Below are 23,771 nucleotides of genomic sequence, written 5' to 3' on the forward strand. Positions count from 1 at the left end.
GTTGATTTTTTGGTGGAGTGGGTTTAGCGTTAGCTTGGCCGCCAGCGGCTAACGATATCTCTGGATGGTGGCTTGTGAGGTGAGCCCTCATGTTCGTAGTATTCCCAGAGTATTTTATTCTCATGTGGCACTGCATACAAATCATCTGTTATATCCAAGTCAAACTTTATTTATATAGCACTTTTCATACAAACAGAATGCAACACAAAGTGCTTCACTTGATAAAAACACACACACAAATTCAGAGACTGCAATGGTTAGGACTAATATTACAACAGCACAAAGAACCTGCAACTGAGGAAACGCTATCATAAGTAGGGGTTCTAGAGGGTTCATACGATAAAAGCAAATCAGATAAATAGATTGGACAAAGACCATTAAAAGCTTAATAAACCAATAAAAGGACCTTAAAATCAATCCTGAAGCACACAGGAAGCCAATGCGGAGACTTTAAAATTGGTGTAATGTGTGCTTTCTTTCTATTCCTTGTCAGGGCAGCTGAGTTTTGTGATAACTATAACTGAGCAATGTTTTTCTTAGGAAGACCAGAGAGTAGAGCATTATAGTAATCACCTCTGCAGGTAAGAAAAGCATGCATTATTGTCTCTGTGATGGTTTGAGAGAGAAACAGTAGCACTCTGGCAATGTTCTTAAGATGATGAAATCCAGTTTTGGTTATACAGTGCCCTCCAAAAGTATTGGAACAGTGAGTCCAATTCGTTTACTTTTGTTGTAGACTGAAAACATTTGGGTTTGACATCAAAAGATGAATAAGAGACAAGAGATCAACATTTCAGCTTTTATTTCCAGGTATTTACATCTGGATCTGATACACAACTTAGAAGATAGCATTATTTGTAATGGAACACAAAATTTTTAGGTGAGCAAAAGTATTGGAACATATAAACTTAAAATAGATTAAAGTGAATGAGACTTAATATTTAGTTGTAAATCCTTTGCTTTCAATAACTGCATCAAGCCTGTGACCCATTGACATCACCAAACATGCATTCTTCTTTTGTGATGCTTTTCCAGGCTTTCACCGCAGTCTCTTTCAGTTGTTGTTTGTTTTGGGGGGTTACTCCCTTCAGTCTCCTCTTCAGCAGGTAAAATGCATGCTCTATTGGGTTTAAGTCTGGAGACTGACTTGGCCAGTCTAAAACCTTCCACTTCTTGCCCCTGATGAACTCCTTTGTTGTTTTGGCAGTGTGTTTTGGGTCGTTATCTTGCTGCATGATGAAGGATCTCCCAATCAGTTTGGTTGCATCTTTCTTTAAATTAGCAGACAAAATGTTTCTGTAGACTTCTGAGTTCATTTTGCTGCTGCCAACATGTGTTACATCATCAATGAAGATGAAAGAGTCCGTCCCAGAAGAAGCCATGCAAGCCCAAGCCATGACATTACCTCCACCGTGTTTCACAGATGAGCTTGAATGTTTGGGATCATGAGCAGATCCTTTCTTTCTCCAAACTTTCACCTTTCCATCACTTTGGAAAAAGTTAATCTTTGTCTCATCAGTCCATAAAACTTTTTCCCAGAATTTTTGAGGCTCATCTCTGTACCTTTTGACAAATTCCAGCCTGGCCTTCCTATTCTTCTTGCTAATGAGTGGTTTGCATCATCTGGTGTAGCCTCTGTACTTTTGTTCATGAAGTCTTCTGCGAACAGTAGATTGTGATACCTTCACTCCTGCCCTCTGGAGGTTGTTGCTGATGTCACTAACAGTTGTTTTAGGGTCTTTCTTTACAGCTCTCACAATGTTTCTGTCATCAACTGCTGATGTTTTCCTTGGTCTACCTGTTCGACGTCTGTCGCTTAGTACACCAGTGGTTTCTTTCTTCTTCAGGACATTCCAAATGGTTGTACTGGCTATGGCCAATGTTTGTGCAATGGCTCTGATTGATTGTCCATCTTCTCTCAGATTCACAATTGCTTCTTTTTCACCCATAGACAGCTCTCTGGTTTTCATGTTGGTTCCACCTCTAAATGCAGTCTGCACAGGCAAAACCTATCGTACCCAATCTGAAACTGAGCTCAGACATTCAGTACTATTTATTGTTTGAATAATCAATGTAATTGGGAGACAACTGGGCAACAAAACACACCTGTCAGTCACATGTTCCAATACTTTTCCTCTCATGAAAAATGGGTGGGTTCAAACAAAAGGTGCTATCTTCTAAGTTGTGTATCAGATCCAGATGTAAATACCTGGAAATGAAAGCTGAAATGTTGATCTCTTGTCCCATATTCATCTTTTGATGTCAAACCCAAATATTTTCAGTCTACAACAAAAATAAAGGAATTGGCCTCACTGTTCCAATACTTTTGGAGGGCACTGTACTTCTAATATAGGGTTCAAAACTAAGATTGGAATCAAAGATAACTCCAAGGTTTTTTTTTACTTGTTGACAGGGTTTTAGTGCCAGTTCTCGCAGTTTTGTGTTGAGTTTCTCTTTCTGAGCTTCAGGACCAATAACTAAGACCTTGGTTTTGTCCTGGTTGAGTTGAAGAAAGTTTTCTGCCATTCAGGAATTGATATCTAAAATACAGTTAAAAAGGGCATCGATTGGCCCTCAGTCATCAGGAGACACAGCCATGTACAGCTGTGTATCATCAGCATAACTATGGAAACTGATGCCGTGCCTCCTGATGACGTTTCCAAGTGGCAGCATGTAAAGATTAAAAAGGGTTGGACCTAAAATTGAATCTTGGGGGACCCCACAATTCATTTTATAGCTTTTTGATGAACATTCATCCATTGTTACATGAAATTCTCTTTTGGAAAGATAAGATTTAAACCAGTTAAAAACAGTACCAAAGAGGCCAACCAGATTGTGAAGTCTAACTAAAAGAACTGAGTGGTTAACTGCATCAAAGGCTGCAGTTAAGATTGAGTTGTACTAGTACAGAGAGTTTTTTCATATCCATATTAGACTTCAGGTCATTAAAGGACAACTTCAGTATTTTTCAACCTGGGCCCTATTTCCCCATGTGTATGTGTGCGTATGATTCATAGGTACAACTCGTTCTAAAATTGGTTCAGTATTGAGGGAGGCGGATGCAGCAGGGAGCCGCGAAACGAGCTAAAACGGTAATGGGGGCAAATGCGTCCCATATAGGTTTGTGCATTAAAAGTGCTTTTTTCGCCACTGACCAGTTTTTCAGTTGTAGTGGGGCTGCTGTATCCAGAGTTTATCTAAATTCACTGTTATAACTGTTTACAATAAAATCACAAGACAAGGGTAAAATGCCTGCAGGAGTGTCACCTAAAAGCTCAATAAAATTTGCAGCCACTTCAGCAGTAAGATAGTGTTTACTGACAGTGTGTTCTGTAATATACTCTTGTATAAAACCATTTACATTAAAAAAGACACAGAAATGATCAGAAATGTGTAGAGAGGCCATGGATTATCACTAGGTCTACGATGTGGCCTCTGTTGTGTGTTGGCTGGCTAACATGTTGGATAAAATTCATACAGTTAAATAAATTAAAAATTCTAATGCAAAGGAGTCGGATTGTTTGTCTACGTGCAGATTAAAATCACCTAAAATAATAACTTTGTAGTAGTTAGTGTGGATGATTTACACCATTTCAGTGGTCTGAGAGTCTGAGATAAAAGAGGAGCTTTATTTGGGTGGATAAACACACATACACAGTATAGGAGGACTGTTAAGAACAAAGGAGTGATATTCAAAGTCCTTCTTTCCTTCCCTGTTAAAAAATCCAAAATAAGTACAGTCCCGTTTGTATGAGCAGAGCTGCAAGCAGCAACACCATAGGCTGAGCAGTCGGCCAATTCGGATAACGCATGTTTTGAACTAGTTACTTTAAATCCAGATTAGTCTCTTGTAGTTTGTTCCAGCAGGGTCCTCATGTCCAACAGTGCATTTTCCGTGGCTCGGGCTAAACGTGCTGCATTACTTTTATTGCAGACGTTGTCAGATTTAAGAGCACCCAATGCAAATTCAATGTAGTTGTTCTTCATACTGTAGACCACATCGTATTGTCCAGGTTCTTCAGGGCCAAAGCATGGTATAACTCCAGCCTTGCTTGTTATCTGGTGAACAGGGACAGAAGTTAAAATGCAGATAGTTAACGTTGCAGCACTGACACCTCTGCTATGTGTTTCTATGAAATATAGGGAATCTTCTTTTCGGGCTAAACGATCATTTTCAGCAGCATTTTCCCTGACATATTCCATATGAATGTGGGGTGGACTGCAACTTTCTGCATCACTGTAACCTTTCCAATCTTTTGTACCCCACCTGCTTCACAAATACCCAACACCTTGTCACAGGGGGCCTGTGGAATTGCCAATCTGACCCATTAATCTCCGGCTCTGGCTTCATTTGATCTTGGATCACTCCAGAGAACACCTCCACCCTTGCAGCCCTGTCCTCAGCCTACTCCTTCACCCTCACACCCAGATTCCCCCACAGAGTGTGGCACTTGTTCGCTAATTTTCCCCTAAAGATAGATTTTCTCTCTACCTGCTTCCATATTTCACTCCTTCCATTAAATATCATGCTGTGTCTGTCACTCATCTGGTGAAATGATACATTGTGGTTCTTAGAACAGAGAGATGTCATGCTGTAAAGCCCTCTGAGGCAAACTGTGACTTGTGATATTGGGCTTTACAAATAAATTGAAGTGAACTGAACAAGTAGAGCAAAACAGGAGAAAACAAGCAGTCGGAAGAGAAGAATAAAGAGGTGGAGGTGAATAACAAGCGTAACAAACAGGCGAAGCAGAGGAACAAACAGAGGAGAAAACAAGCAAGAGAGGAACAAATATGTGGAGGAGAGGAACAGATGGGTGGATGTCAGCAACCAACAGATGGAGCAGAAAACAACCAGGAGGAGAGGGACAAACAGGTGGAGGAGAGGACCAAACAGATGTGGAGAAAGCAAACAGTTGGAAGAGAAGAATAAACAGGTGGAGGTGAGGAAGGTGAAGGAGAGGAACAAACAGTTGGAAGAGAAGAATAAACAGGTGGAGAGAAACAGATGGAGGAGAGGAACAAAAAGGTGAAGGTGAGGAACAAATGCATAGAGGAGAAAACGAGAAGAATAAACAGGTGGAGAAGAAAACCAGGAGGAGAGATACAAACAAGTGGAGGAGAGGAACAACCAGATTGAGTGAAAGGAATAAACGGATGGAGGAGAGGAACGAACAGGTAGAAGACAGGAACAAACTGGCAGTAAAGTTAGGAAATAACTCGTCTCCTCTAATTTCCTGTGCAAGCTCGCATTTGAAGACCCCTTTTTTAATTCAGCAAGCACAACGACATATAAAAGGTTGTAGGTCTTGGGCACACAGACTGGGTGGACAACTCCACCTGCTGCTTTGAGCAAAGGGCTGACTGAAGTTCTGTATTGTATCACACCAAGACTAATATTAGATTATGTAACCAGTTAATCATTTTGTTGCAGGGTATAAAGTAATGGGAAATATTTAGTGGTAGTATTGTGCTATTGTCATTTTTCAAGCCAGGTCCTTACATTACTTGCAGCGAGTTTGAAGTCAAATATTTTTTTGAAGCTGGTGTCTTTGAAGAAATCATGCATGGGGATCTTCTCCTGAACAGCCTGGTGCTGCAGAGCCCAGAGGTGGCAGTAGATGTCCTGGCCTTTTAATGCCTGTTAAGGAGAAGACAATTCAATTTGTTTACAAAGTTGATTACAAGTTCTATTAAAGGTACCCTGTGATGTTTTCTAGTAAAAAAAAAAGTTTTTGTTTTTATCAGTTTTTGGCTTGACCACAGAGGGGGCCAGCCCTACAAACCTCCATGATTACGTCATTGTATTAGCTGGAAGCATAACATGACTCGCCACCACAGGGCTGTAGGCTACATAGAAGTCTTAAATGTGGTCTTTTTGTGTTCTTTGGTGCCAGAATAGAAGGAGTCAAAACTTAAGTTAAACTCATCAACAAAATCGAAGACAACTATGGTTACATGTGATAGGACAAAAGGTTGGATGGAGGCGATCATCAAAAATGCTCACATGTGCAACACACAATTCATTTCAAGTTGGGGAGAAACTAGAAATTTTCTGTTGTAGGGATGAATAATATATGTATACATAATATATATATGTATTAAGGGTTATCATGTCCACCTTATCAGAAACTGGGGAGGTAGTAAGAGGAATATTGGATTTCCCCATAATGCAAACTTTTTAGCGCATTAGCTAACATTCGCTTCAACAGAAAAACAAACTGGAAGAAACTGTGTGTCATCCTCCTATGGTATAGATTGGTATAGTTATCAACCACAAAGCTTCCTGTGACATCATCCAGCCACTGATTGAGAGCATACGGGTCGGCCGGTCTGGTCTGACCTGACATGGTGCATTGGTAAATTCAGTCAAGGCTTTACGTTAAAATGAAGGCCCTGTTGGTCAAAGAAGCGGAGCATTATATTTCTATACGAAACAGACAGAGTGGCCAGAGTGGGCTCTGCTACTCACAGAGTGCGGTGCTCTGCATAACCAAACAGTACATTCAGACTGCGTTACAAATTTACGAACAGTACAGTTTGTGCCAGAGTGCTTTCCGGCACTCAAATGAGTATTTCTGAATGCACCACTAGCATCATCTTCTTCCATTGTGTAACACAAGCCAAAAGAACTTGCTAACTAGCGCTAGCTAACATCTGTAGAGAATTGTTTTGCCTCCAGCTAAGCCCGTCCACCAAAAAAAGTCATACTGTTTACTAACAGTGAAAGGTCTATAAACACATAAATCTGTCTATGAATGAGTGAGTGAGCGATGAAGTACAACCACTCATTTTCTGTAATTAGTGTAGCATGATAGCATGGCGGATGCTAGCTAGCTAACAAGCCAGCCGCTACATTAGTAAAATGTAACAACTTAATGCTTCATTCATACACTTTTATGGCAGCCTAGAAAAGTACATTGCTATCATCAGATTAGTGACAACTTCGTTTGGCTCATTTTCTGTAAGCACTGTAGCATTAAAAAATAAAAGCATGGGGTAATTAGCAAGCTAGCCAGCCACCCACCGGCAAAATGGCAGTTTTTGATGGCGAAAAGAGAGGATCACCTCATCGGTATGTTTGAGGAACAGCCGTGTCTGTATGACACAAGCCTTAAATGTATTTAAACACTATTGACCATTATGTGTTACAATGTCAGAAACATAGAGGGTCACAGGTGCAGCCACTGTTATAAAGAGAAGGTGGAAATAAGACACTGATTAAAATTAAAGTAAATATCACGTTAAAAATGTCAGAATAGGTGCTGCCACTACGACAAAATTCTCCTTTTGGGAATGGGTACCGACTGGACGTTTTACAAATTGTTGTTATAGGCAAGGCAGATTTATTTGTGTAGCACATTTCATACACAAGGACAATTTATAGTGCTTTGCAGAGCAATAAAATATAAAACATTGATTACTAAATGATTTACAGTTTGAAAAATGATGAAAAATAGCAAAATTGCAGGTAAGAGGTGCAAAGATAAAAAGGTTATTTAAAATGATTTTAAACTGAGTTTAAAAATAAGGTTGCAGTCATTACAGGGCCGAGTAGGCAATGTAAAAAAAAAAATATTTTTCTTTAGGCTTGACTGAACAGTGTTCAGAGTTGGGGCTTGTCAAACATCATCTGGGAGGTTATTTCAGGTTTGTGCTGCATGATAACAAAATGCTGCTTCACTTGTTTTGTGACTCTTAGGGACGTTTAATAGGCTGTCCTCAGGGTCCCAGAAGGTTCATATGTCACAAGCATGTGTGCGATATATTTGGACACTGAGCCACAGCGTGATTTATACACAAGCAGCAAGATTTTGAAATGAATTCTCTGAGTGACGGTTAGCCAGTGCAAAGATTTTAGAACTAGAGTAATGTGGTCATATTTCCTAGTTTTTGTCAGGACCCGCATTCTGAATAAGCTAAGGCTGTTGAACAGCTTGTTTTGAAAGTCCTACAAACTGACCACTGCAGTCATCTAATTTACTGGAAATAAAGGCTTGGTTGCGCCTTTCCAGGTCATGCTTTGACATTATTCCTCTGACTCTTGCAATGTTTTTTAAACGGTAGTCGGCAGATGACATTACAGATTTGATGTGGCTGTGGAATTTTAAATCTGAGTCCAGGCTAACACCAAGACGTCTTGCTTGACTCCTAGTTACAAGAAAGAGGGATTTGAGGTGAGAGCTGACACTCTGTTTTTCTTTACGCAGCCCAGAGATAATCATGTCAGTCTTACTGTATCTCTGTTGAGATGGAGAAAATTTTGACGCATCCAGTCATTATTTGCTTGATAGAGTGACACATGTGTTCTACAGGTCCATAATCACCTGGTGAGTGGTAAGTATATTTGCGAGTTATCTGCATAATTATGGTAGGCTACATTATTATTTTGTATGAGTGGCCCAATGGGAGCATATAGAGATTAAACAAGAGAGGTCCCAAAATGGATCCTTGTGGGACCCCACATGTCAGACCCAGTTTTCTAGTCTTTGTAACAAAATGGTCCACTGCGTCAAAAACAGCACTTAAATCCAACAGCACTAAAACAAAGACTTTGCCTGAGTCGTTGTGCAGGCACTCACGTGCTGACGTATTGCGGTAAGCGAGTTGTGTCATTTCCGGTGTTTCTGTGACAGTGTCTCTGTACTGCTCTGGTGAATTCTGCTAGCCTGCTTTCTCACCTCAGTTGCTTTAACGCTGCTTTAACGTCTACTTCAAGTCATAACCCACACTGGTTCTGTTTAAGCACTTATAGCTCTCCTTCTTTCTACGACTTTCTCGCTAATCTCTTAGCTGTTGTTTGCACGCTCTTAGCCTTGTTAGCTACTTTAGCTTAGCCATGGCTTCTCCTTCTCCTGCTCTTTCTTGCCCGGTGTGCCAAATGTTCAGTTATGCCTCTGCCTCCTTTAGCGACAGTGGTAATTGTAATAAGTGTAGCTTATTTGCTGCGTTGGAGGCGAGGCTTAGTGAATTAGAAGCGCGGCTCCGCACCATGGAAAACCATTCAAAAGCTGCGGTAGTTAGCCAGCCCCCTGTAGCCGGTGCGGAGCCACATAGCATAGCCTTAGCCTCTGCTAACTGTCCTCCGGTAACTCCCGTTCAGCCGGGAGGTTGGGTTACGGTTCGCCAGAAGCACAGCTCCAAGCAGAAGCCCACGGTTCACCACCAGCCTGTTCACGTTTCCAACCGCTTTTCCCCACTCAGCGACACACCCGCTGAGGATAAAACTCTGGTTATTGGCAGCTCTATTCTGAGGAACGTGAAGTTAGCAACACCAGCGGCCATAGTCAAATGTATCCCTGGGGCCAGAGCGGGCGACATTGAATCAAATTTAAAACTGCTGGCTAAAGCTAAACGTAGATTCAGTAAGATTGTTATTCACGTCGGCGGCAATGACACCCGGTTACGCCAATCGGAGGTCACTAAAATTAATATTGCCTCGGTGTGTGAATATGCAAAAACGATGTCGGACTCCGTAGTTTTCTCTGGACCCCTCCCAAATCTGACCAGTGATGACATGTTTAGCCGCATGTCATCATTTAACCGCTGGCTGTCCAGGTGGTGTCCAGCAAACGATGTGGGTTTTGTTAATAACTGGCAAACTTTCTGGGGAAAACCTGGTCTTATTAGGAGAGACGGCATTCACCCCACTTTGGATGGAGCTGCTCTCATTTCTAGGAACCTGGCAAATTTTATTAGTAATTTAAATCCCTGACAACCCAGAGTTGAGACCAGGACAGAGAGTTGCAGTCCTAAACGCCTCTCTGAGCTTCTAGTTCAGTTACCCAGCCATAGTTTTCATAGTTTTATACAAACGGTGTCTGTCCCCCGACCACCTAAATTATTTAAATCTAAAATTAAACAAAGAGGAGTTGTGCATAACAACCTCATAAAAATTAAAACCTCTTCTGTGACAGAAAGACAAAACAGGAGAATTAAATGCGGACTGTTAAATATCAGGTCTCTATCGTCTAAAGCAGTGTTAGTAAACGAATTAATATCAGATAATCATATTGATTTACTCAGTCTCACTGAAACCTGGCTGTGTCAAGATGAATATGTTAGTCTAAATGAGTCCACTCCTCCCAGTCATAATAATACCCACATTCCTCGAGGCAGCGGCCGAGGAGGGGGAGTTGCAGCCATTTTTAACTCTAGTCTGTTAATCAGCCCTAAACCTAAACTAGATTATAATTCATTTGAAAGCCTCGTTCTTAGTGTTTTACATCCGACCTGGAAAACCTCGCAGCCACTTTTATTTGTTATAGTGTACCGTGCTCCTGGCCCGTATTCTGAATTTGTATCTGAATTCTCAGAGTTTTTATCCAGTTTAGTTCTTAAATCAGATAAAGTTATTATTGTAGGCGATTTTAACATTCATGTCGACGTTGATAATGACTCCCTGGCTACCGCGTTTATCTCATTAATAGACTCCATTGGCTTCAGTCAGGGTGTACATGAACCCACTCACTGTTTTAACCATACCCTCGATCTAGTTCTGACGTATGGAATTGAAATTGATAACCTAAAAGTCTTTCCACAGAATCCCTTGCTATCAGATCATTATCTGATTACTTTTGATTTCTTTTTACTCGATTACACGCCACTTAGCAACAGTTACTATACTAGATGTTTATCAGATAGTGCTGTCACAAAATTTAAGGAAAAGATTACTTCGTCGTTAAATTCAATACCAATACCTTCAGTAACAGAGGTTTCCCGTGCCGACTTTAACCTCTCCCAAATTGATCATTTTGTTGATAGCGCCGTAGGCTCGCTGCGAACAACGCTCGACTCTGTAGCTCCTCTTAAAAAGAAGTTAACAAAGCAAAGAAAGTTTGCTCCTTGGTATAACTCTCAAACCCGTAGGTTAAAACAAATATCGCGAAAATTTGAAAGGAATTGGCGATTAACCAAACTGGAAGAATCTCGTTTAATCTGGACAGACAGTCTCAAAACTTATAAGAGGGGCCTCCGCAATGCCAGAGCAAACTATTACTCAGCATTAATAGAAGAAAACAAGAACAACCCCAGGTTTCTTTTCAGCACTGTAGCCAGGCTGACTGAGAGTCAAAGCTCTATTGAGCCTTGTATTCCTTTAGCCCTTAGCAGTAATGATTTTATGAGCTTTTTTAATGACAAAATTCTAACTATTAGAGGCAAAATTCATGACCTCCTGCCCTCGGATGGTAGGCCTACCTATCTAACCTCAAACACAGCTGTAGAATCTAATATATATTTAGATTGCTTCTCCCCAATTTCTCTTCAAGAATTGACCGCAGTGATTTCTTCATCTAAATCATCAACGTGTCTCTTAGACCCCATCCCAACTAGGCTACTTAAGGAGGTCTTTCCTTTAGTTAACACTCATATATTAGATATGATCAATATATCCCTATTAACAGGCTATGTACCACAGTCTTTTAAGGTAGCTGTAATTAAACCTCTCCTAAAAAAGCCCACCCTGGATCCAGAGGTGTTAGCCAACTATAGACCAATATCTAATCTTCCCTTTATGTCAAAGATCCTTGAGAAAGTAGTCGCAGACCAGCTGTGTGATTTTCTCCAGGATAATAATTTATTTGAGGAATTTCAGTCAGGATTTAGAGTGCATCATAGCACTGAGACAGCTCTAGTTAAAATTACAAATGACCTTCTGATTGCTTCAGACAAAGGACTCGTCTCTGTTCTTGTTTTATTAGATCTTAGTGCGGCGTTTGACACAATTGACCATCAAATTCTACTGCAGAGACTGGATCACTTAATTGGCCTAAAAGGTTCAGCACTAAGCTGGTTTAAATCTTATTTATCTGATCGTTTTCAATTTGTTGACGTTCGTAATGAATCATCCTTACGTACCAAAGTTTGTTTTGGAGTTCCGCAAGGTTCTGTGCTCGGACCAATCCTATTTACTCTATATATGCTTCCTTTAGGTAACATCATTAGAAATCACTCTATAAATTTCCATTGTTATGCGGATGATACACAGTTGTATTTATCGATGAAGCCAGAAGAAAGTAATCAATTAACTAAACTCCATAACTGCCTTAAAGACATAAAAAATTGGATGAGCACCAATTTCCTGATGTTAAATTCAGACAAAACTGAAGTTATTGTTCTTGGCCCCAAACAACTCAGAGACTCTTTATCTGATGACATAGTTTCTCCAGATGGCATTGCTCTGGCCTCTAGCACTACCGTAAGAAACCTCGGAGTAATATTTGATCAAGATTTGTCTTTTAATTCTCATTTAAAGCAAACCTCACGGACTGCATTTTTTCATCTGCGTAATATTGCGAAAATTAGGCCTATCCTGACCCGAAAAGATGCAGAAAAATTGGTCCACGCTTTTGTTACCTCAAGGCTGGATTACTGTAACTCTCTATTATCAGGTAGCTCTAGTAAGTCCTTAAAAACTCTCCAGCTAATTCAGAATGCAGCAGCACGTGTACTAACAGGAACTAAGAAACGAGATCATATTTCTCCTGTTTTAGCTTCTCTGCACTGGCTCCCTGTAAAATCCAGAATTGAATTTAAAATCCTACTGTTAACTTATAAAGCTCTAAATGGTCAAGCTCCGTCATATCTTAGAGAGCTCATAGTGCCATATTATCCCACCAGAACACTGCGCTCTGAGAACGCAGGGTTACTCGTGGTCCCTAAAGTCTCCAAAAGCAGATCAGGAGCCAGAGCCTTCAGCTATCAGGCTCCTCTCCTGTGGAATCATCTTCCTGTTACGGTCCGGGAGGCAGACACCGTCTCCACATTTAAGACTAGACTTAAGACTTTCCTCTTTGATAAAGCTTATAGTTAGGGCTGGCTCAGGCTTGCCCTGTACCAGCCCCTAGTTAGGCTGACTTAGGCCTAGTCTGCCGGAGGACCCCCTATAATACACCGGGCTCCCTCTCTCTCCCTCTCTCTCTCTCTCTCTCTCTCTCTCTCTCTCTCATCCTATTACTGCATCTTGCTAACTCGGCCATTCTGGATGTCACTAACTCGGCTTCTTCTCCGGAGCCTTTGTGCTCCACTGTCTCTCAGAATAACTCATACCGCAGCGGTGCCTGGACAGTGTGACGTGTGTGGTTGTGCTGCTGCCGTGGTCCTGCCAGATGCCTCCTGCTGCTGCTGCCATCATTAGTCATTAGTCATACTTCTACTGTTATTATACACATATGACTATTGTCACACAAGTATACTGTCTGATATTAATACATACTTTCAACATATTGTACCACAGTAGCCAGAACTATAACTATAATATTATTACTTTCATTAATGTTGTTGTAAGCTACTGTCATTACCTGCATCTCTCTCTCTCTCTCTCTCTCTCTCTCTCTGTCTCATTGTGTCATATGGATTACTGTTAATTTATTATGCTGATCTGTTCTGTACGACATCTATTGCACGTCTGTCCGTCCTGGAAGAGGGATCCCTCCTCAGTTGCTCTTCCTGAGGTTTCTACCGTTTTTTTTTTCCCCGTTAAAGGGTTTTTTTTTGGGGAGTTTTTCCTTATCCGCTGTGAGGGTCTTAAGGACAGAGGGATGTCGTATGCTGTAAAGCCCTGTGAGGCAAATTGTGATTTGTGATATTGGGCTTTATAAATAAAATTGAATTGAATTGAATGTCATTTATTACCATAACTTCAAAAAGTTGCAAAGTTGCTGGTAGACAACTTTTTCAATAACTTTACTTAAAAATGGTAAGTTTGAAATAGGCCGATCATTATTCAATCAATCAGTCAATCAATCAATTTTATTTATAAAGCCCAATATCACAAATCACAATTTGCCTCACAGGGCTTTACAGCATACAACATCCCTCTGTCCTTAGGACCCTCACAGCGGATAAGGAAAAACTCCCCCCCAAAAAAAAACCCTTTAACGGGGGAAAAAAACGGTAGAAACCTCAGGAAGAGCAACTGAGGAGGGATCCCTCTTCCAGGACGGACAGACGAGCAATAGATGTCGTACAGAACAGATCAACATAATAAATTAACAGTAATCCGTATGAAACACTGAGACAGAAAGAGAGAGAGAGAGAGAGAGAGAGAGAGAGATGCAGGACAGACGGTAATGACAGTAGCTTACAACAACATTAATGAAAGTAATAATATTATAGTTATAGTTCTGGCTACTGTGGTACAATATGTTGAAAGTATATATTAATATCTGGCAGTATACATGTGTGACAATAATCATATGTGTATAATAACAGTAGAAGTATGACTAATGACGGCAGCAGCAGCAGGAGGCATCTGGCAGGACCACGGCAGCAGCACAACCACACACGTCACGGTATCCAGGCACCACTGCGATACAAAGGCTCCGGAGAAGAAGCCGAGTTAGTGACATCCAGAATGGCCGAGTTAGCAAGATGCAGTAATAGGATAGATAGAGAGAGAGAGAGAGAGAGAGAGAGAACGTGCTAGGTGTATTATAGGAGGTCCCCGGGCAGACTAGGCCTAAGTCAGCCTAACTAGGGGCTGGTACAAGGCAAGCCTGAGCCAGCCCTAAATATAAGCTTTATCAAAAAGGAAGAGAGAAGTTCAGTACAATGGCATCAATATAGTGGAACTTGGCACAGAAAGTAGCCTCCACAAGCCATGCGGGGATGTACCTCGGCTCCGGGAGAGAAGGAGTTTGATCAGTGGGTACAGCTCCAGAGAAAGCAGCTCCACTCTGCTGTATGACTGTGTCCCAGCTCTGTAAAGCAAAAGTCAGAGCGAACAAAAATCCGACTGGGTATATGCCAGCCACTTCCTGTTTCAAACTAAAGGTCTTTGTTTCAATTTAAAAGCCCTCTAGCAATTCATAAGGTCCAGCTATATTCTAGGTTTTGACCTAGTCTTGTTTTTGTTTTTCACCAAAACTCACTTTGTGCCTTCAGGTACAACAAACATGTTAAATGCATTTCTATCCTCTGAAAATATTTGTGGACCTGATTTTTCCTCAAAGTTTGAAACCTGCACTGTTTACAGTCATGTTTACTTGCTAGCAGTCTTCTACTTCCCTACCATTGCTGGTGCATGTAACACACAGTAACTGCTTACACATTTAAGTACATCCTAGTGCACAAGAACAAACAACATGGAGACCCACAGGTACAGCATTGCTCCATAGCACTAAAAGTGGTCAAAAACTTGACAGGATACCTTTAGCTCTCTGCCAGTCCTTTCCGCAGTACACAGTAATATGCAATTATCTTATCATTAAACAAAGTCAAGTTGTCCCGTTCATTCTGAAAAGGTGTCAAACGGCATGGAAAAGTTAAACCACGCGTACCCCCCTTTGATGGCCCAGCAGCCCACTTTCCACAGTCAGCTGGCTGGTCAGAGAGCAGGGAGCCTCGATCACCACTGCTAGGTGCTAAACAAACTGAGCGTGTTGGGCATTTTGCTGGTTTCCACTCACCTAAATGCCCCCCTCACCATCTCAGAAGAACATTTTGGAACACAGCATCGGCAAAATTCATAATCACATTTAAGGTAATGCTGAAGTGGGCAGTGTGATGTTTAGTCACAGTAGGTTCCCCTCACGTGTGGCTGGGACTCAAGCTCCCCAAAAAGGATCAGGATGATCTCCAAGAACCTGAGGGTCTCTTCAACACCTGTAGGGTACATTGCTAAGACAAGAGACCTTCTATGTTATGGTGATCCAAGAGGAGTAGTGGAGGCTTTTCCTTCAAGGTGGTGAAGCAGATTTCCACCCAGTTTGGAAAAGTGGAAGGGAATCTTTTAGCCAGCCGATGCAACATCCACTGGCCGCAATAGTTCTCTCTGGCATCACAAGACGATCCACCCCTCCGCTGCATCAGCCTAAGTTATATAGAAGCAGGCAGACTGCAGCGACTAATCTTTAGCCTGTCAGGATCAGTGTGGCTGAGTTGATGTTATGTCGCAACATGGCATTCATTCTTTGTATCTATAGGGTGCGTAGTTTTATTAGCACAGGTGGAGCCCTCTACCTAGGGGCTCTGCCGTTTTAAGCCTCAGACACACCAAGCCAACTTCGGGGAACTAGCAGCAACAAAAGCCTACTACTGTGTTGCCTCAGGCCACCTGTGTCACGGCCAAAGACCTGCATATGAACACACCACAAAGACTACAAACAACGACAAACCAACACATGCATTCTGCACTTGCATGATTGGAAATAACTCTCCACACCAGCAGACAGTAGTAGTCTATAATCGTCATACAAAAAGGGAAACCTAAGACTGTCATGAAGCTAGTTAGCATATTCAAGTCAAGTTAAACTTTATTGTCCCTGAGTGGGCAATTTGTGCTGCAGCATGGTACTGACATAAAAAGAAAGACAAAGAAACAGACACCAGAACAAGCACAACAGCACTACATTGATGACAGGCAGAAAGCTACAGTAAAAAAAACACACACAAGGAAACACACTCTTGTGCTAGTCACAATGCAAAAACAACAACAGCAACAACAACAGTTCTGCCATCTCCATAGTTAAAAATTGACAGCAGTCAAATCTTACAAACAAACATTATCCACAGTGTAATACAAAAACAGCAATAAATAATTAAATAAATATAAATATGTGCATGTATGAGGCTATAAGTCACCTCCTTTTCCCTGCATTAAGGAGGGTGATGGCTGAGGGAATGTATGAGTGTTTGTGTCTGTTAGACTTAACTGAGGGGAATCTGAAACGGGTACCAGAGGGGAGGGACTGAAACTCCTGATGAAGAGGGTGAGAATGGTCTGAAAGAATGGACTGTGCCCTCTTCACCACCTGACTATTATACAACACAGACAGGTTACTCTGCTGGACACCGATGATTTTGCTGCTAATGGTAACAATTTTTGACAGAGCATTCTTGTTTTTAGTGTTCAAACCACCAAACCAACAGATAAAAGAAAATGTCAAAACTGATTCAATGTAAGATGTGTAAAAAAGGGTCATCAGGGTTTTGTCAACGTGAAATTTAGCAAGTTTCCTTAAACAAAAAAGTCATTGTTGGCCTTTTTTGCAGATCATTTCCGTGTTATCCACAAAGGTGAGCTTATTATCAATGATGGACCCCAGATATTTGTATTTAACAACAGATTCCACCTCTTGGCCATCAATAACAGTGCACTGAGGTGCAGGAGCATGGCGTCTAAAGTCAATGCACATGTCCTTTGTCTTAGATACATTAAGATTAAGAAAAGAGTTTTTACACCAGTTTAAAAAGTAGTCAATCACAGGGCCATGGCTAGATTCATTATCATGCAGGAGACTTACAATAACTGTGTCATCTGCGAACTTCAAGATGTGTCTGTTTAAAAACTGGCTCTTACTGTCATCGGTGTACAAGATGTAAAGGAGTGGTGAGAGGACACACCCTTGAGGTGAGCCAGTGGATGAAGACATCACTCCTGACATACACCCATTCACCCTCACCCTCTGAGATTTACACTGAACAAAAATATAAACGCAACACTTTTGTTTTTGCTCCCATTTTTCATGAGCTGAACTCAAAGATCTAAAACATTTTCTATATACACAAAAGACCATTTCTCACAAATTTTGTTCACAAATCTGTCTAAATCTGCGTTAGTGAGCATTTCTCCTTTGCCGAGATAATCCATCCCACCTCACAGGTGTGGCATATCAAGATGCTGATTAGACAGCATGATTATTGCACAGGTGTGCCTTAGGCTGGCCACAATAAAAGGCCACTCTGAAATGTGCAGTTTTGCTTTTATTGGCCATTAAGTGGCCTTTTATTGTGGCCAGCCTAAGGCACACCTGTGCAATAATCATGCTGTCTAATCAGCATCTTGATATGCCACACCTGTGAGGTGGGATGGATTATCTCGGCAAAGGAGAAATGCTCACTAACGCAGATTTAGACAGATTTGTGAACAAAATTTGTGAGAAATGGTCTTTTGTGTATATAGAAAATGTTTTAGATCTTTGAGTTAAGCTCATGAAAAATGGGAGCAAAAACAAAAGTGTTGCGTTTATATTTTTGTTCAGTGTATAAGAGAGAAAGTCCAGAATCCAGCAAGCCAGATTGGAGTCAACACCAAAGTTGTTAAGAAGCCTATCCACCAACAAGTGTGGCTGGATGGTGTTGAACGCTGACGAGAAGTCCACAAATAAGAGCTTAGCGTGCGCTTTGCTGCCCTCCAAGTGTTTAAATAAAAGATCTAGCAATGTGATGGAAGCATTGAACGCCCTGCCCCATCCTATATGCAAACTGAAGGGGGTCAAGGAGATGTTGTGTATTAACCAGAAGTTCATGTTTTATCAGTTTCTCAAATGACTTCATGACCAGGGAAGTAAGAGCAACTGGCCTATAGTCATTTGGAACCTTGAAATGGTTGTTTTTAGTAACAGGGACTATAATGGACTGTTTCCATATTGTGGAACCCTCTGCTGACAAAGTGATAACGATCCGATAAAAAATGGGACCCAGCTGTTCTGCACAACTGGAAAGTAAACGGCTCCCAATCAGAGCATGAGCGGAGCGGAGCGGGTGAAAATTTCCACTCCTCGCTCGCAGACCTGTCACTTCGCGCCGCTCGTCCGCTCCGCTTGGTTCTGCGCATTCTTCGCTCCATCATAAATTTTATCCCACTCCACTCGCTCACCACTCCGCTCAAAACAACTGCGTTGTACTACCCTAACCTGTAATCTTCTATTCACAAATAAAACGGGGTCTGCCCATTTTTCCGACAGCCCATTGGTCCGACATCCCATTGTTCCGACCATATTAAACCCATTGTTCATGATGCCCTGTGATTAAGGTCTGGTTAGGTTTAGGCACAAAAACCACTTGGTTAGGGTCAGGAAAAACTCATGGTGTGGGTTAAAATGAAAAAGAAAGTGGCAAACACATAAGCCGTGAGCCTGCTTCGCCTCAAGCCTTTCCCAGCTTTACCATCAAGGCAGAAATACGCCCACCTGGAGCCGTTCAGCAACACGGAGAGCTCCCCACACAACCCGGACCCCAGAGTGAATAACAGGAGGTTATGGTGTTTCATTTTCTCCTCTCTATGGCACTTGTAATCTCGACCAGTAGCCTACTTTTGTTGCGTTGCTGATCTTCTATAGTACACAAATAGGCTACAGTAATAATCACATATCGGAACAACGGGACGTCGGACTAATGAGAGGTCGGAACAATGAGAGGTCAGAACAATGCTACGGCACCAATAAAGCATGAGCTTGGTAGATTCTCTGGGGAAACCCTCTCCCCGCAGTTAGGGACCGTTCTACACGGTACCGCTGGCAGGGTGGAAATAGTCAAAGTGTGGAGGAGACGGACCAGGTTAAGCGGCCAACCTCTGAAGCCCTCTCGCCTTTCCCCACAGTTAGGGACTGTTCTCCAAGGTACCGCTGCTTCTCTTCTCAGTTTCTTTTCTGAAGTACACAGTAAACTCCATAGTTTTGAAAGAAAATAGTGTGGGTGTGCGCAGGTGCAAAGATGCATTCTGGATGGGGCATGAGCGACCGGAGCAAAATTGGAGCGAGAGATAAGGCTCCGCTCCCCCCTTTAAAAAAATAGCCGCTCCTCGCTCAACACAAAATCCTCCCGCTCTGCTCTGCTCTGCTCCCGCTCCGCTCCGCTCACATGCTCTGCTCCCAGTGTTATCAGAGCCAGGGCTAATCTTACGTTTGCAATGCTTGAAGATGTTAACTACTGAGCGATCATCGAATGCAGTGACAGGAGAAGAGTTGGAGAGACTGGCCTTTAAAAATTCAGATTCCTTAGAAAAATCATTATCATCAAACCTAAGATAAAACCGATTCAGCTCATCAGCCAGTGACTTACTGTCAAAACCATCTAAAAACACTTTTTTCCTGCATTTACTATCTTGCAGACCAGTCATAGTTTTCATTACATCCCATGCTGAACCAAGGCTATTGCTGCTAAGTCTGTCCTCCACTTTTTCTTTATATGTCTGTCTGGCTCTCCTAACCTCAAATTTCACTTCTTTTTGCAGTCTCTTAACTTCAGAGAGTTTGCCCTGTTTAAAGGCTTGTCTCTTTGGTTCAACAAAATCCTCAAGGACTTACTAACCCAGGGCCTGCTGTTAGGGTAAATTTTTACAATTTTATCAGGAAGCACAATATCTTTACAATATGATGACCATGAACTGACAACATCTGCTAATTCATTAATATCCCTGCTAGAGTCCACAAACATATTCCAGTGTTGTCCATGCATCCCTACATAGTCAGTGAGGAATCCTCTGTCCAGATCTTAACCCGCTTAGTGATCACTTTTACCCTCTGCAGAGCAGTGCGGTACACCGGGATAAGGTGCACGCAGTTGTGGTCAGCTGTGCTCAGCGGGGGTAGCGGTATGGATTTGTACGCGCCTTTAACTGACCCAAAGCACAAGTCCAGAGTCTTATTATATCTCGTCGGGCATGTGACATATTGATGAAAGTTCCTTAGAGACTTCGACATGGTGCAGTTATTAAAGTCCCTATTAAGAATCGAGTGAAGTAGATACATCGACTCAGGGAGCGTTTTTGATGGAGCAAATTTCACGCTCCCACATGCCTCCAAAGAGAGGAGCACCTGGTGGATTGAACTGGAGTTTGATTTGGTACTTGGCAAGATTTTCACGTAATCCTGGTTCCATTGCAGCCAAGGCCTCCTTCAACTCCCTCTCAGCTCCACAGAAGTTCGTTCCTTAGGTGGTAGGTGGAAAGTACTGCCTAGTTTCCCTGTAAGTTTTGGTGAAAGTACACTGTAGATTTGAGAACAGCACCTACCATGTGGTTTCTGTGTAATTAAATAATAAAAACATTTTATAACTTTTCATGACTCATTATTGTGTATTTTAAGATATATGTAGGCTATATTATTACATTACTGTATTGTTTGTGTTTCGTCCTGGGATGGCACTACAAGACTTCCAGAAATGTGCACTTGAGAGGCCTCTGGTGCCGACTGTCCAGACCAGCGCGAAGCAACTATGGTGAGCACACGTTAAGGACCCTTCAGGGACTCCTTTAGTGGTCCAACTCACTGCCTGACCCAAATGACCAGACCGTTCCTTAGGAAACAATGCCACCTACTGGCGAAGATGGGGAATTCAGAACAGTCCCCATATATAATATTTACCATTGGCCAGTAAACAATAACACAAACCATCAGGAAATGTTTCTGCTAAAGAGCTCAATGGCTAAAGAAAACGAATCTTACCTTATGTAACAACTTTGTTTTGTTCTCACTCCCTCTTGACTTTAGCTGTTTGTTTACTTTCCTTACTTCCGTTTCTTTTCTCATGGGCTGAGCTGAACTGCCAATCAGAGTGATTTCAATCACAGATGGGCTCCAGTGCTAAATCATCATGCTGAATTGGTGGGGGGAAAAAAGCCTACTAGGGCCAGTGAGAACCAATGGTGCGGGGCACACTGCAGCGACAAGGGTTACGGACACTTTATGCAAGTTTCAGTGGGTGAATGCTTGCTCATGATTGGAGGAGAGAGTACACACAGAGTCCAGCAGAGAGCTCTGTCTGTGTTAACAGAACTAGGATTACCATATCGTAACCTTTGTTATTGCTGACCGGCATCCTTACACTGAAAATAAACTGGACAAACACTGAACTGAATTCTTGAGTGGTGCGGTGCATGGTACTCACCATCTCAATGTTCTGTACGTGCGCCTTCATAGCTTTGTCCAATAAATCAACCTTCTCTGGGTTCTGTGCACAACAAGAAGACAACAAGAATGTTACAACTCACCACTTTTAGGTTTATAAGCGTGATTGCTGTACAGCAGTAGTATGATCTAAAGGAAACCATGGCAGTATCTAAGATGTCAACACATTTTTTCATTGCACAGTTACATTATATAACAGTTGCATACAAGTTCCCCTGTATTTTTGACCTGTATTTTGGGATCATCAAAGGCCATGACGAAGGCAACTGCAGCAGGCGTGTTTGTATTCATCACACTCAAACGTCCAAGTCTGAATGTACGCAGGGAGACAGGTTCCAGTGATGAAGTGATCTTCTGGTGCATCCTGACAAAATAAATGAGAGACTTTTTTTCACCATACTCCTTGTTCCAACATGCACAGCCCTAAAACTTGGTGACCAGTCGAGAAATACCGGAGCTCTGCAGCACAGTTAGTATAATGTTTCACTTACTATCCAATTTGGGTTTGCTGAGCGCTTTTGTTAATTCATTACTCCAGTGTATGGCTGATAAGAAAATGTGCTGTCTGTGATTTATTTTGTTTCCTGATCACTAATGCCAACTTTTTAAACTTAACCTGAAAGCTTTGGAAAACTCAGTTTTACAAGATTCTCTGTTCCTGCCTGACTGTATGATCAAGGGGTTTTTTGTTTGTTTTTGTTTTTGTTTGTTTTTAATGGGACCTTTACTGCTATCTACTGTAAAACTTCAATAAATAACCCAGGCTTTAATTTGCTTAAATCGCTGAACTCAACAGGCCTTTATTTGGGACAGGCGTCTACTGTTTATGGGACAGGCCCTTATTTCCCTTCACACAAAACTGTTGATCAACAATGATGGGAAATACGATCAAGTTGTTGATTTAAACCAACATAATTATTACTTGTATAGAAATTGGTCTTTGAATGACATTAATTATGAATCAGTCATTTGTTCTAGCTCAGACAGACAGAAAATTAGAGACAAAGTTACAATACTCTTTTTATGGCACCCACGGATTAAAGCATACCAACAAGACACCACTTTATCATGTCAAAACAATACTCAGAACTTGGATAAATTTTTAGAAAAAAAACAACAACCTTTTGATTCTTTTGATTGTTGGACCCGTATAAAAAAAAGGAATATGAATAATTTATAGGCTAAGGAATGAACACATTCTGACTTTATGACCACTTCAAAGGTAAGGAGTCACCAATTTGTTTTTCTTGTCTCTCATGTTTACCAGGTCGGCTAAATCTAAAACAATTACTGTATTCTTTGGTGCTCATGGTTTCAGTAAAATGAACTCAGGATTGAATTGTGGAGAATCTAACAGAGCTAAAAATGTGTAGCATATCCATACTTACAAAAGTTTAAACATTTGTATATGTATGCATGATTGAAGCAGCTAACCAACATAAGCTCAAGTGGGCAGCCAACAACCCGAATTTATACATCCAAACAACTTCTGTAAAAAATAAACGGCTAGGAACCAGACCAGGCATCTAATTGGGACAAGAATATATTTTTCAAAAAGTATAGCTGCACCCGGCTGGTAAAAGGGACTGGGCATATGATTGGGACTAGGCTTTTAATTGTTTTACAGTAGTTCCCCTCGGCTTCTAACGAGTAAAAAGTAAAGAGTAAAAAGTTTCCATACAAAGACAATCCATCTCCACATGACTTTTCAGCACCTCACCTGTAGTAGGCCAGCTGTAGTGCAATCTGTAGGAAACCATCAGGGCTCATCTTGTGGGCCTTTATTAAAGTTTTCCCGTAGTGTTTAAATACCATGGCGCACACTTGCAGGTCTTGGACCAGTCTGTGGTGGTGAGGATGAGAGACATTTCTTGGGTAGTTTGACAGATGTTTGAAAAAGTATTTGACAGCATTATGCATTAAGTAAAAGTGATGTATTAAACACATTTCTCTGAAAATGTGATACCCTTACATACTTCCTGCAGTCTTATTTCTGTCCATATCAGACTGAATTTTCTGTTCCCTCTTTTTTGGGACAGAAAGCTTCTGTACAGTAATGATGAGCAGCAGCTTCTTTTCACTCACACTGCTGTTTCTCACAATGTTAAGCTTTAAATAGCCTCTTAATGACATTAATGT

The 23,771-nt window shown here is 41.5% G+C and overlaps 1 protein-coding gene across 3 annotated transcripts in view; it reads right to left on the bottom strand.

The window, feature by feature from the left end:
* Positions 1 to 3,608: 3,608 nt before the first annotated feature.
* Positions 3,609 to 23,771, bottom strand: part of LOC117264175 (carnitine O-acetyltransferase-like) — a 41,110-nt gene continuing 20,947 nt past the window's right edge. For 2 of the 3 annotated variants that reach the window (XM_078176052.1, XM_033638030.2), the window contains exons 10-14: positions 23,353 to 23,475; positions 21,861 to 21,996; positions 21,613 to 21,675; positions 5,504 to 5,641; positions 3,609 to 4,059 (exon numbers count right to left, since the gene is read on the bottom strand). In XM_078176052.1, coding sequence (XP_078032178.1) covers positions 3,841 to 4,059; positions 5,504 to 5,641; positions 21,613 to 21,675; positions 21,861 to 21,996; positions 23,353 to 23,475 — 679 coding nt within the window. In that variant the 3' untranslated portion in view covers positions 3,609 to 3,840. Of the gene's footprint in view, positions 4,060 to 5,503; positions 5,642 to 14,616; positions 14,703 to 21,612; positions 21,676 to 21,860; positions 21,997 to 23,352; positions 23,476 to 23,771 lie in introns of those variants that run through there. The other variant, XM_033638031.2, reaches the window with a different exon arrangement.

The sequence above is a fragment of the Epinephelus lanceolatus genome, chromosome 16, assembly GCF_041903045.1.
Source record: "Epinephelus lanceolatus isolate andai-2023 chromosome 16, ASM4190304v1, whole genome shotgun sequence".
Lineage (NCBI taxonomy): Eukaryota > Metazoa > Chordata > Actinopteri > Perciformes > Serranidae > Epinephelus > Epinephelus lanceolatus.